At 35.9% G+C, this 14072-nt stretch overlaps 3 protein-coding genes and 1 long non-coding RNA gene across 5 annotated transcripts in view; 3 read left to right on the top strand and 1 right to left on the bottom strand.

Moving 5' to 3' along the window:
• Positions 1-14072, top strand: part of LOC133845953 (uncharacterized) — an 86158-nt gene that overhangs the window by 59157 nt on the left and 12929 nt on the right. The window lies entirely within an intron of this gene.
• LOC133845945 (solute carrier family 25 member 35-like) lies at positions 50-1708 on the bottom strand. The gene is made up of 3 exons (XM_062280618.1): positions 1177-1708; positions 980-1115; positions 50-823 (listed from the first exon to the last, which is right to left on the bottom strand). The coding sequence occupies exons 1-3, from the start codon at positions 1422-1424 to the stop codon at positions 293-295; spliced, it is 915 nt and encodes a 304-aa protein (XP_062136602.1). The 5' UTR covers positions 1425-1708; the 3' UTR covers positions 50-292.
• On the top strand, positions 2201-4537 carry LOC133842771 (uncharacterized). The gene is made up of 2 exons (XM_062276013.1): positions 2201-3236; positions 3313-4537. The coding sequence occupies exons 1-2, from the start codon at positions 2367-2369 to the stop codon at positions 3481-3483; spliced, it is 1041 nt and encodes a 346-aa protein (XP_062131997.1). The 5' UTR covers positions 2201-2366; the 3' UTR covers positions 3484-4537.
• On the top strand, positions 7648-13512 carry LOC133843733 (uncharacterized). 2 transcript variants are annotated; one of them, XM_062277398.1, is made up of 3 exons: positions 7648-8153; positions 11350-11520; positions 12697-13512. In XM_062277398.1, exons 1-3 carry the CDS (start codon positions 8102-8104, stop codon positions 13083-13085), a joined length of 612 nt encoding a protein of 203 aa, XP_062133382.1. In that variant the 5' UTR covers positions 7648-8101; the 3' UTR covers positions 13086-13512. The 2 variants fall into 2 exon arrangements, with proteins under 2 accessions (XP_062133382.1, XP_062133381.1); XM_062277397.1 differs by having other exon boundaries at positions 7667-8153; positions 12694-13512.

Below are 14072 nucleotides of genomic sequence, written 5' to 3'. Positions count from 1 at the left end.
CACAATGAGGCCTATCGCTGTGATAAATTTGAAATAAGTTTACAATTGGTCAAATAAAATATTAACAAAAATAACGAGTTTTATTTAATGATGAAGTATTGCACAGTTAAAGTTACTAGCTTCTTAGGGTACTCTACGCATATGACAAAAAAGGCACATTTATACTAGCTGGCTAGTTGGCAGCTTGCCAAGGAAATTGGAATCTCTAGGTACTTTTTTTTGTTTGGTATAAACAACTTAACAAATAGTTTACAAATTTGTACTTGACGCTAACACAATGACTAGTACTTTTCTAGAAACGCAGATCGTACTTTTCGCGCACGGCGACCAGTTCGTCAAAGAACAAGAGCACTAAGGTCGAGTGTGGTGCGATCCGCAGATAGTTGGCCCAAAAGCCTTTATACATACCATAAATGCCCTCGCTTCGCAGGATCTTAAAGAAGCAATCCAACCAGCCATTATAGTACAGACCCCGACCCTGAGCATCAACCCCCTGATTGTACAGACGCGTGCTAATAACATCCGGTGGCGTAATGGCCACTGACATTAGCGATCCCGCAATGAGTCCAGCACAGAAGGAGTTGTATGTGGGCTGCGTGACCAGATCATATTCGACCAACAGAGCCTTGGTCTTGCCAAACGTGGCAATCTGCGCCCCCGAGCCAACAGCTGCCCGAGGCAGTGAAGCCAAGGAGCCACGCCACAAGCCCATAATGCCGCCCTGCTTGTAAATCTCGCGCATCGCGCTTCCGAGCGATGTGTGGGAGTGTTGATAGCCGACGGCAATCTCGTTCGCAGCGTGCGATTGTAGCTGCGTCTTAATCTAAAGACGAGACAAGGAAAGAGACAATAATTTGTATGTTTATCTAAGCCGGAATCATCAGACATTCAAATTAGCAGCACATGATATTTGATAGATAAGTTGTTTATACGACTATATATTGCCCTTGCCTTTATGTAATAGGCTGTGCGCACTCACCATGAAAAATGGACTCGAAAAATAGGAGCCCACAACACCGCCAATGGCGCCCCACATTAAGCCCAGGCCAAATGAGATTTCGCCATTCTTCTTGTGCATCCAATGTTTGTCCACAGCAGTTGTGTAAATGCTCAACCTGTTGAGTGTCAACAGTGAATCACGTGAACATCATTGTAAGCTATTCGCACTGTATTTACCTGAATGAATTGATGATGAACTGAAAGTACAGAGCTGGCACCAATCCTTTTTGCAGGCCATGCAACCCGTCGTTTTTGGCCACCGTTATGAAGGCCTGCAGCACTCCCTTGTAGGGTTCCGCGTAGGATCCGCGGGCCGCCAATTCGCCTTGCAATTGAATGCGAGTCTTAATGACCTCTATAGGATTGGTGAAAAATGTGGCGCCCACGGAGGCCAGGCCGCCGAGTACAAAGTCCGATGTAGCCATCACTTGTGAGTTCGTTAAGGTTGAACTAGAAATAGCTCAGCAGGATTTTTATGAGTTGACAACGACGGCGGCCAATAAGAGGCATATTATGAACCGTCGTCACGGGCTGTTTCTCGTTGAATAAATTATAGCAGCATAACTGCTGAAGTTTCGGTTCTTATTTGTTGTTGCCAACGTCTTAAAGATAGCTTGATGTAATTGCTACCCAAAATATTTAAATGTGCAAGACTCCCGGCGGTGAATGAGTATTGTGTTGTTTTATTGCGGATTAGCGTGACCGCCAATGGGAAAATTACAAATTTACAAATTTTCCATTACAAAATATACTAAACTGGACCATATAATAGCTTTTGACAAAAAAAAGTATTAAAAATTAAGCGCCACTTTGAAATTTTCATAAAGTCATCATCAAACTTGACAATTTTTTTAAATAATCAAATAAATGTAACAATTATTCTGTACCATTTATGTGTAAATAATTAATACTACTAATTGTATGTATTGTATGCTAATCAGGTCGAGACAATTGGTGGTACATAATGAAATTTTTTATATCTATGGAAACATGAAAAAAAATATATTACACTAATATTAAAACATATTTAACTGCAAAAATGTGGATTTGCTTTGTAAACAAATATTATAACCCAATTGGGTTTTCAACAGATTGCTTGATTTCATCAAAAACAAAATGTATTCCATCACTATTCTGGTGAGACCTCAGTTCAGAAATACTATATTTGTCCGCAGCAACGTGGTATATTTTGAAAATCAACATGTGGTCACTCTGCAGAAATGCAAAACAACAAAAGTTCTTTAGGTTTTAAGTGTTTGTAAAAAAGTAAATTATTCGAAAAACGAACAAACGGAGTGAATGTTTTGCACTTCAATTTGCACATAATTAACATATTGAAACGCACGCGGGGACGTGCCTTCCACACAATGCAATTGTGCCTCTGGTCCATACTCAAAGTGACGCTAGCAATTGCGTTCTATGCGCCCAGTGAATCTCTAGCCTATAAAATTGTGCGTCTTCAAGACAATCTGTGTTCAGACAAGCTATTCTTCACACTAGCCAAGCCATTCCGAGGCGATCCCACCCTTCGGCTGACAGATGATCACGATTCGGCCGCAATTATAACCCAAACATGGAATGTCACAATGCCCAGTGGTGGCCACTCGGTGAACAAGATCAAATACGACTGCAAGTTTCGAGTGCAGACCAATGAGCGGCCGCCGCGGGGCATTTACACCATAATCACAAGGCTCAAGCTTCGAAGCGATCCGGTGACGAAGAAATGCATCGATTATATTCAATTCAGCAATGGGAATCGTTCGCCTAGCGAACGCATTTGCAATGACATCTCAATTGATGGGCCAGCTGGCCGTTTGGTCTTCGATCAGCGTGATCGCGATGTTCATGTGCATATTTTCATCGACGGGGATCGACACATTTTCGAGGATCCACTGGAGTTGCGAATGGTGTTGACAACGCATTCGGAATGTCAGTTTGCTGGCGATTTTCTATGCAATCCCAAGGATCAATACTCGTGCATATCGCGACATTTTGTACGCGACAACATCACAAATTGTATGTATCCGTGTCGGGATGAGGGCACTTGCTTCCACGACGCCATAATATCCGAAGTGGACACCACGAATGTTGCGATATCGGCAATAACATCGCTCATCTTCACAATGCTTGGCGTGGGTTTTTGTGTTTGGATCTGCTGGAAATACTGGAATTGCATCACGGTGCAGCAGCATGCCCATGAAGCATCTGCCGCTCGCTTTAATCAGCGACGTGCACGGGTAAGTAATTATTTAATTAAGTACATAATATGTATATTGTATGTGATTGAGTCATTGTTTAAATTCGTTTTTGTAGACGGACGTGCCAACTATTGAGTTGCCGACAGCGCCGACATACGACGGCATGCTGACACACGATCTGTCCCCCAATTCGCAGGAACATCACCAGCAACAACAACAACTGCAGCAGCCGGCAACACCAAAAGATTTGCCACCCAGCTATGAATCACTTTTCCCAGACAGATAAGGGCTGTCTACTATAAAAGATCGATAGATTGTTCCCTATTTGTGCCAGATCGAACCAAAAAAAACAAAGAATACTCATGTCAGCAAGCACTTGGGTAATTAATTACAATAGGTAATTGCATAATTGTCACATGAACAAAACGAAAACGAAAAAGAAACTAGCAAAAAGAAGGCAATGTAAATATGCACATTTGTTGTAGCATTTAGGACTGATAATATGCTTTACGAGATTCAATTAGTTTTAGTACGAGTTTAAGGCTATATATTTGTTTTAAATGTAAGACACTCACTCGTAAATGTGTTCAACGTCGAACAATATCAAGTACAACCGTAAACATTATAATGTGTATTACATCGTAACTATGAGATTCCCTATGATATTCGTAATTTTAATTTGTATCTTTATCCATTTATCTGTATATATGTTTTTGTTTTATTTTTATACTGTCAACTGTAAGAATAGTTCGCCTATACTTCAATATTTGTAGTGTCGGAACAGAGTTCAATCCAATCTCAAATAGAATTCATAAAAGAAAAGAAAACAAGAGCAGCAGCCACACCAATGAAATATCAAGCAATTATTAAATGCAATTGTATCAATTAATCAATCGGAGATATGATAGATAGCGCAAATTCGGAGATTCCGTTAAACTAATTGTAATATGTATTATAATCGTAAATGAATGTGTATTAGCTGCATTTCGCATACATAGTTGTACCTGTATAATATTTATCACATTGTACACAAACAACAACAACAACAACATACTTGAAATGGAAATAAGACAAAACACTATCTATCTACATACACATGTTACATACATATAGAAAGAATACTATGGAAAACCAATTACGTTATTGCGGGCCTTGTTGTCAATTGTTAAAGCGAAAAAGAAAAACGGTTATTTTGTAAGCTCAGCTAAAGTATGTATTCGAAATATCAAACTGCAGAACTTAACACTAGCGGTCAATTTGTCTCATAGCATACTCCACACATATACGTATATATTATTATCTACTACTATAAATAAATCCACTTAATGTTAAAACTCAAAGTGTGCGCAGATTTTCGATGGGAAATGGGCGAAAGTACAGAGCAGAGCGTAAGTTGAATTTACAGTTAACTGATTTTTATTTTTGGCAAAACTGCTTACTGCTGGTTTCATCATCATACATACATACATATGTACATATAATGAAATCCAGATGATTCAGCACGTGGCTTCAACAAAACGAAACCAGTTGCAATCACCCAAGAGTGGCTCACGAATTGTTGTTTGTTGTTTGCTTGTTTTTGCTTTGCTAATCTTTGTGTCACCGACATCGACAGATTTACGCAGAGCTTAAAGCGGGGTTTCCGAGCGTAAGGGATTTAATTAGATGGAAAGAAGATGAATGAAGCATTATTGTTTCGCTTTCATTTGAATTATGGGGTAACTCCCAACAGATTGTGCATGACTTGGACTTAAATGACTAACTGAAATTTGTCCCACTTAAAGTACTTAAATCATTCAGTATTGCAAAGTTGAACTCATAGACTTCCATTCATCAACTCTTACGAGTATTGCGAATGTTTGACACATTTTGAAAGTATCTACAGTATATTCAATGCCAATGTCAAACGGTAGCTGAAATAACTCTTAAAAGTATCTGTTTGCCTTGACAAGGTTCAACCTGAAGCAAATCAATTATAATCAAGTATAAACAAAAATGAAGAGTGTTAATTTAAACGCAAACTTCGACTTTGGAGTCAAACTGAGTTACATACCACATATAGTGTCAATGCACGTTGCCTACGTATTTGTCCTATTTCAGGGTTATCTGCAAATTAGTTGCAATTTGAAGCGATCATAATTACCCCACTTGTTGTATTATCAGTAAATCGAGTGGCTGATTTTTTGTTGTTGCATTATCTAAACCCAAACGATAACGTTTACGCATCGTAAACATCTCTTAATGGAAAGAGCGAGATAAAGAGAACAGCAGTTGAATAAATTATAGTATAGTAGAGTGCAGTAATCTGGGCTAGAACGCAATTGCTTGCCTACGCTAATTAAGTGTCGTCTAGATTTAAACAAAATCATATGCCTCACGTTGAACCTGTTTCCAAGCAACAAATTTCACTACTAAATAAAAAATGTGACAAAAATGAACAAATTACAGTTGTGATGCCAAAGGCCCAACGCTTGATGAAATTCGTGAGGTTTCTGGGTGGTTGCCCACAAAAATACTCTATCCCACCGAGTATAAGAAATATTTTAAGAAATGAGTAACCATGGTTACCATAAAAAAGCCATAAAAGATGTCTATGCTGGTTCTATTACCAGACTGCCTAAATTTGGAAATCATTTTCGATAATTTGTTTGTGGTTTTCATGATATTCTAAGTCAATAAAGCAAAATTATATTTTATGGGGGTTTTAAAATGAGTAGATTGTGATTGTGAATAGGTTCTAGAAGAATTACCATTTATTATTACAACATAATTTGAATATATGAATTAAAAGGAACCATGAAAAATGTTTGTATACAAAAATGTAGAGCACTTTTTATTAAAGAACTTTGATTGCGATTACTATGGGTCAAGGAACATAAAATACACAGTACATGCATTCATAAGTAAACAATTCAATTCTTCATATAATATTTATTCATTAAATAGTATAATTTCCTAGAGCTTTGCAACATATACTTGATATTATGTTTTTATGAGGCAAGGCTCGGTTTTTTCTATATAGAGAAAAAAATATATTAAATTTAATTTTGATATTAATAAGTGCCAATTTTTTAATATGCCCATAAAGATAATTTCGTTTCTTAGCTCTAAACGTTATAGGCAAATTATTTTGACATATGTGTCATATTTATAAAAAACAGCTGATCACAACAGTTGTCCTTTAGTTTGGCAACTGTTACTCCGTATAAATGATGGCCCTAAATTATAACCGAGCGACTCTTCTGAATTTTTTGACGATTCTTAAGTAGAGGTCAGTTCATATAAAACGCGATTTTATTACAGAATAATAATATAATTAACATTTTATTTTTTATAATAATTTTGTGCATTAATTTCTATAAATCAGGAACTTCAGTACGTATACTTGATGTTAAGTTGTCGTAAGTTTAGTAAGCTTAGGAGGATAAGAATGAGTATATATAAACATTAAGTAAATTGACATAATTAAATTTTAAGAGTACATTAAATAATAGATATGCATGCATAAAAAACAACTGCATTACATATTTAACTTTTATTATATTAAGAAATAACTAAATTCTTTTAAAAAAAATGAGTTTTTGAAATATGTTATTCAAGAACCATTTGTTATATGCCAAAAAAAAAAGGGTGGCAATAAAAATTGGTGCTATTTTTAATTTCGCAGGATTACATAATTTAATCAACTTTAATTTTAAAAGCACTCTTCATATAAGACTTGTACATAAAATAACGGAAATGCAAACTACGTTTACTTAATAGAAAGTTCCCGAGAGTTTAGTAAGCGCATTGCGTTGTCGCTATGCTGCGTTGAGTTTTTGTTTTAGCTTTTTTATGCATGTTGGTTTTACAATTAGCGTGTCTGTGGGCGTGTAAGCAAAAGCCAAGTCAATACGTTTAGGGCCACGCCTCGAGAATTGCCCTTTGGCAAGCCGACAACAAGGTGGCGAGCCGTAAAGTCTTGCGACAATTTGGTTGCGTTTTATTTTTAAAAGCAGATATCAAGAAATTAATAAAATTAAAGTGCAACAACGCACCGTTAATATTGCTGTATAAATTGGGTATATAAATATATTGTATCTGCATTTATACCTTACACTTTGTGTGTGTGTGTAGAGAGAAACCTAAAGCCAATGCGTTTGATCCCAATAGCTGTGCAGTTACTTTTGTGCTGGCGGCAGTGACAAAAAGAAAAGCGGCCAACAGTAGCGCCTGTAATTAGCCACGTTACGCTAAGTAATAGCATCGATATAAACGCAAACTGTTGAAATTACTCTGTTGCCTAGAGAAGAATAATAAATGGCAGCAAAGTTGAAAGCTCCGGACCACGATCAAGCTTCAACCGGTTGTGTGAATGTGTGTGATTCATGCGAACAGAGTGAAGGCAAAGAAACAGAGAGCGCGGGTTGAGCGGTTGCCGATACCCAAACTCATACAGATACAGATACAAGTACAAGCTACAGATACAGATACAGATACATTCAACATGACGACAGAGCCGCTGTTAGTTGGCAGCTGGCAGCTGGAGGTTGGTGCGAGCAACGCTCAGTCGACGATACAAACCTGAACCTGAAAGATCAATTCGCGGGATCTGCAGTGCGTTGAGGAACCGTTCTTACTTGAATGATAATAGTACATACAATATTGTAAAATCTGTAATTGTGTGTGTGTCGGAATTGAAAGTACTCAGATTCGTATTCGTATTTCGCACATTATTGATTGTGCTGTCAATTGTGGAATATTATTTGAAAGCAAACGCGGAAGTGTCAGTTTATTTTAGCAAATATCTCAATAAAATCAAATACAATTTCTGTGTAAATCATAAATAAACAATACCGTTCGTTGTGTGTCTCTGTTTGTTAACAAAAGATAAAAATACACTTCAACTCACTTCACTTAACGAAATGCCAAAAGTCAAAGATATGCGAGTTGCAACGTTGCTGTTACTTCTAACAGGTAAATTATGACAAAACAATTATTTATTTAGGATATCACACGCTTCTCTATTATGTTTCATTGTGAATAATGTGAATAATATTTGTACTTGACTCGCATGGGAACTTGTGTTTGCGGTCTCTCATCTTAAATTTTGTATTCTATTCGAAACGGAAATAGCATAAACTAACAAAACTATCTAATTGGCCGATTGTTCAGTCAGTCAACCTCTACTTAATTCATTAAAAACGCATTAATTTTGCTTGAGTAAGTTCATTATTTTGTTCGAGTTTATGAATGAATCGATAAGGAACTTCAAATAGTACTTGAATACTTTATGGCCATAAGTCACGTCTGAAAAATGGCGCAAAGTCATATCCAAGCAAATACTGAAAATGTTGAGACAGCTTATCGGACTCATAAACAACCTAATGATGTCTGCGCAGATAAAGAGCCACTGTCTCAAACATGTGATCTTCAGCGGCGACATTCATATTAATCAAATCAAAGTTCCTCTTTGTTTCGAAGCAAGTTCAATTCAATTAAATACGTTAAAGTCTGGCAAAACGGTTTTCGGCTTTCTGGTAATGGGCCAAGTGCTTATGCTAATTTTGTGCTCATCAAGAAGGCATTGTACTCGAGTTGTAATCAGCGTCAAAATGGAATTGCCCAGAGCATTTAAGTAAGCGGCACACTTACTTACGCATCTATATACGTAGATACATATATATAGCATTATATGGCATATCAAGTATACGGCACGTGACCGGCTGTTGGTTTGTTAAATTAAAAAGATTCGCAGAAGTGCCGGAAAGAGTCGTCCACTGACCTGAGAGACCGCTACACGTGTCCAGCTGGATGTATATTAGACATTTATATACTCTAATGTGGCAATAATTTGCACAGTTGCAACATTAAAAGAAGAATAGCAAAATATGCGTAAACACATTTGAATGTGAAGTGGCAACGTTGACTCTGGCACGTAGTGTTTACCATTAGTCGTTAATAGCTATTTGATTGCTCAGCTTTTTTTTTCTTGATTGTTATTAAAAGGTATTTCTTATATGTATATAGACAGTGTCTCTCTGCGTTTGCCTGGCTTTTGTCTTATCAGCTCACATTTTGCATTCTATAATTAGCCTTGCTGGGCTTGCTTTTATGAGCTTATGATATGACAGATTGTTTTTGCTACTTGTAGGAAAAAAGCTTAACGTTCATCGATCTTGGCTTTTATTCATTTATAAATAAATTATGCAAACTCGTGTGCGATTTTTATTCAGATTTTAAGTACTGTGACATTTGCAACTTGAAACAAACAAGTTTGCCATGTTTGCAGCTGCTAAACTTTTATAGAAGTCTAGAGATCTTATCAATCACGTAATCCCAAAAAATATATTCCTAAGAATCTTTTTAGAAAATTAACAATTACCTACCCATGGGTAGAGGGGTATTATAGGCAGGAAATGTATGTAAAAGGCAAAAGGAGGCATCTCCGACTCTATAAAGTATAAATATTCTTGATGCGTCTTTTCTTCTGTCTGTCTGTTCGCTAATATGAATACTTAGATCTCAGAGACTATAAGAGGTAGATATAGAATTTATTGTGGACAGCTTTTATTATGATAGAATGCAGACCAAATTGGATTAAAATTTTAGACACGCCCACTTCCGCCTAGGCGAATCGTTAAAATTTGAATAACAAGTGTAATTTTAAAGCTAGAACCAATTTTAAAGCTAGAACGATTTTCGCAACATAGTATTTAAGATTGGTGTAAATATGATTGCGATCGGATAAAAGTGGTATATTTTGTACTCTATGATATATTTTAAATGTAATAGTATATAAAAATACCAAATATAGTAGTTGGTATATTTCAGTATTTTCGCGGTATATTAATGTGGTATATTTTAAGAATAATACCGCATTGTTTTACTATTATTCAAAAAGGGTAGCCGTTATCTCAAAGTCGAGCACACTCGACTGTAGGATTCTTACATGTTTTACTATTGTTTATAGCACAATCTGTGATCATGTTTATATGATTCTAGAATCTTGAATCTAGATGCATTTAGCTGTTGAGTTTGCTTGACACAATTGCAAAGCGAAGGCGCCAACGGGGCGTATGAAATCACATATCTTAATTGGGGGCCAGGCACCATAAAACGTACGACAGATAAAAATAACTATTATGACTAGTTGTCTAGTTAACATGAGAAATCGTACAGATGTTACTTATATATAGAACCTAGGACAACATTTTGTTCGATAGAGATATTGGCATTGTGAAATTGATAACAATGAAAATGACAGCCCAAAAAAAGCAAAATGAAGAATAACCAGCAAAATGATCAAAAACATCAAAGTTATCGAGTGCCTAAGTGCCGTGCGCCATGTGTCGTAGTGCCTCCATAAAGATAGATGTTTAGCGCACGAGAATGACAAACACTCTTTTGCTAGCCGATTGATAAATGGTGAAATCTACTATACGCTTCGAATATTCGAGCTGGCAAATTAATAAAGTACCAGCTTAAATCCCCAAATGTTGTTGTTTTCAATGAGTTCAATGGTTTATTGGGTTGATTGGTTAATCACGTAGTGTACTTAAGAGTTTGCCTGGCTATTTTTACGACTTTCTAACGTAAGTACCTGCTCGATCAAATCGTGCTTAACGAGTGTTATGTTTAGCGTCATCAGACAAAGCGACGCCGATTTCTTATCGCCCAAAAACCAAACCCCAATCACACTCTTGGATACCCATTATATATGTATGTACACATATAGGTTTATTATAGCACAGCAAATTGGTTAATTATTTAACATTTAACACTTTATTATGATCAATTTGGCACAAAGACGAGCCCAGCAAATAACGATTGCAGAATATATTTAGAAATCAAGAATACATTTTTATCAGTCTCCAAGTGTGTTTGATTTGGTAATTTGCACACGCCCAACCCTGAGACTGTCCCATTAAAAAGCCCACATATTATGGTATCTCCTTTATGTACAGTATATAGTATATATATAGTATAGTATAGTTGAAAACATATATATTGTGTGGCCGAATAAATATTTGATAGCTTATCTTGGTGATCAGCATTTTGTTCTGATTTCATTGCTGTGTATGTGTGTGAGATTTTTTTTGTGTTGAACTTTATTTTTTTTTTATCAGTATTGTTTGGTTTTATAACATTCTCTTTTTGTTTGCCTTTTCAGTATTCAATGCATACGCGCCCATGGCAGACGGTCAATCCTATCTGCTCACCCTGGAGAACGTTCTGACACGGCAATTGCCCTACAATCTGACAACTGTTAACGGTACATCGGATGCGGATCTGTTTGCCGAGCAAGTGGATAATAATACCAGAATATTTGTGTATAAAAATAGTAAGTGAAGCTTTAATAATTCTATAATATTTGTGTATAAAAATGAACGAATGAAACTAATGAATGAATGAAGAAAACGTGCTTTAAACATTAAGTCATAACAGAAATTGTATAGAATAAGTGAAGAGCTATTAAATGTGAATAATTGTGTACAAAAATAACAACAGAAATTTTGAATACAACAAGTAAAGATAGTAAATGAAGTGCTTTAAAATCAAATACAGTCAAAGTCTGAGCTAAATTTATAATTGTGACGATTTTTGAAAGCTTATCATGAAATGCATAAGAAGTTTTTCCCTAATGACTGTGTTTCTTACTAATTCGAAATTCTTGCTAAGGCTAATCGGTAAACAGCTCTTAAGTGACGACTTTGCATATTCATAGATGGCAATTTGCCATCGCAATGTTACAACTCAATAACAAATTAACTGCAACAGGTTATAATCAAAGTGATTTGCGATTAGTCCACACAACAAGTACTCGCTTGTCGTTGTTAATGACGCGTTGCGGTTAAATTGAACTTTTACGTCATCACGATTGTGTGACACATTGTTTTAGCTCTCTCTTGGATACAGCGGTTGTCGAGATAAGAGAAAGTTCCGTTTGGCTTTTTGCTCTTTAAATGTCAGTAGGACAATGCATTTTATGTAATACCACTTTGCAGTTCCACTTCATTTCCTTATCAAACAAGTATCGCTACTAAGAGTTATTTCACTCCCTATTAAATCGAGTGTAATATATAATTTAATCTTAATTTATGCCTCGACAAATGCGTATCTATTTCTTATTTAATAAAATCTAAATCTTTAGACAAAGTAGTAGTAAAAGTAGGGCTACAAAAATTTACTTAACTCATCATTAAGATTAATGTAATGTAATATTTAATCTTAGTGTCTGCTTTGACAAATGCGAATCTATTTAATACCAATTTTAATAAAATCTAAGCTGTTAGACAAAGTAGTAGTAAAAGTATCGCTACTAAAAGTTATTAAACTCACTTTTAAATTGAATGTAATATACTATTTAATCTTAATTTCATCCACGGCAACTGCGAATCTATTCAATCTTTATTAGAATCTAAATCCTAAGACAGATTAATCGATTTTAACAACTCTTTAAATTGTAATAGCATTTCAATACTAAACTCTCTTGATTTTTTTTGTCTAATTTCAGCAGTCGTCGAGTCGAACAACGAATTGTCACAGACGGCAATGGACGTGATTACCATCGTGTGGTATGTGGCAACATTTTTGGCATTGGCCGCCTTCTTCATGCTGATGGCCTGCTCGGATCGCCGTTGTCGCGATATGCGCAATCGCCAAGCGAGTGCCACGCCCAATGAGCAACAGCGTGCCCCGCCCACGCCTTCGCCCTCGTACAGTGAATTTGCGCCGCCCAGCTATGATACTGTCATCAAAATGCAGCATGCGGCCAAGACGAGCATCTTTGTGATTCCCTTCAACAGCGACAATAAGACAAACGATGATGCAACAAACATATCGCCTGTCTCTACTGATCCTGCCAGTGTCTATACAATTGATGAACGGCCAAAGGCGACCAAATAATGTTATATAAATTGTATTAAGTTTTTGCCACTCTTTAGGCTCTCAATGGAGCTTTAAGGAAACTACTCTGTGATAATTGCTGTGCGTGCCACTTGGTGCCAATCAAAATGTCGCCGTTTTGGCCAACTCGAAACGTGCTTCGGCTATTTTGTTGTGCAGTGTAAATTGTATTTTTGTTATAATGTATTGTATTTTAGCAATCGTAATTATTAAGTTATAGTATACAAGTACTATGCCATATATCAATGGGCATTTGAAATGCGTAAAAAGACTGAATGATTAAATATGTTTACATATTGTGGTTTGTAATAGTAGTCAATTTACTTTTTCTCTGCCTTTTCAATTGCAATTACTGTCAAATTGATATATACATAAATATTTTGAATAAGAAAATAATTAAATACGTGATTTACGTTTTAAAAAATGATTCAACTCGTTTTTTTTGGGGATTCCAATTATGTAAATTATTCAAAGATTTCATGGTCAAGTGATGATGAATCATACTCGCTTTGAAAATGACCGCTTGGCAAAGCAGTTAAACAAGCAGTTCAAATATGCAAGCAGTTGCGCATTGTGCAGGTCTGGCAACATTGTCTGTAAAAGCTACTCGGAACTTGGAGGTGTGTGAACCAGCTAAAGCAGTTGAGACACAAACCAAAATGCAAAGAGAGAAGATGCAACAGTTAAAAATTTAATTTAAAAATAAATAATAATAAATATAAGTAACTAAAACATTTCATTTCAAAGAAACATTAGAAAAATAAGTTAATCTAATTATTTGAACCATGACACAAATATAATATTAATAAACAATGCAATAATTGGAACATTGCAACAACAGATGCTATGAACAGGTGTTTTGGATTCAATTAAGCAATTGTATTTCCCCTCATATTTATTATTAAACTGTTCATGATAACCTAGTGTTTGCATTGTCAATGCTTTGAAATTCTACAGTTCGTGTTCCTCATAAAAAAAAACAAGCGT

This window comes from Drosophila sulfurigaster, chromosome 3, assembly GCF_023558435.1.
Source record: "Drosophila sulfurigaster albostrigata strain 15112-1811.04 chromosome 3, ASM2355843v2, whole genome shotgun sequence".
NCBI lineage: Eukaryota > Metazoa > Arthropoda > Insecta > Diptera > Drosophilidae > Drosophila > Drosophila sulfurigaster.
This window is presented reverse-complemented; position numbering and strand designations above follow the sequence as displayed.

Coding starts and splice junctions, on each gene's coding strand:
- LOC133845945 (XM_062280618.1), bottom strand. CDS start 1,424: ATGGCTACATCGGACTTTGTACTCGGCGGCCTGGCCTCCGTGGGCGCC. Junction 1,116..1,176: donor TTCATCATCAATTCATTCAG/GTAAATACAGTG, acceptor GACACTCAACAG/GTTGAGCATTTACACAACTG. Junction 824..979: donor TTTCGAGTCCATTTTTCATG/GTGAGTGCGCAC, acceptor TCTCGTCTTTAG/ATTAAGACGCAGCTACAATC.
- LOC133843733 (XM_062277397.1), top strand. CDS start 8,102: ATGCCAAAAGTCAAAGATATGCGAGTTGCAACGTTGCTGTTACTTCTA. Junction 8,154..11,349: donor GTTGCTGTTACTTCTAACAG/GTAAATTATGAC, acceptor TTGCCTTTTCAG/TATTCAATGCATACGCGCCC. Junction 11,521..12,693: donor AATATTTGTGTATAAAAATA/GTAAGTGAAGCT, acceptor GTCTAATTTCAG/CAGTCGTCGAGTCGAACAAC.
- LOC133842771 (XM_062276013.1), top strand. CDS start 2,367: ATGCAATTGTGCCTCTGGTCCATACTCAAAGTGACGCTAGCAATTGCG. Junction 3,237..3,312: donor TTAATCAGCGACGTGCACGG/GTAAGTAATTAT, acceptor TCGTTTTTGTAG/ACGGACGTGCCAACTATTGA.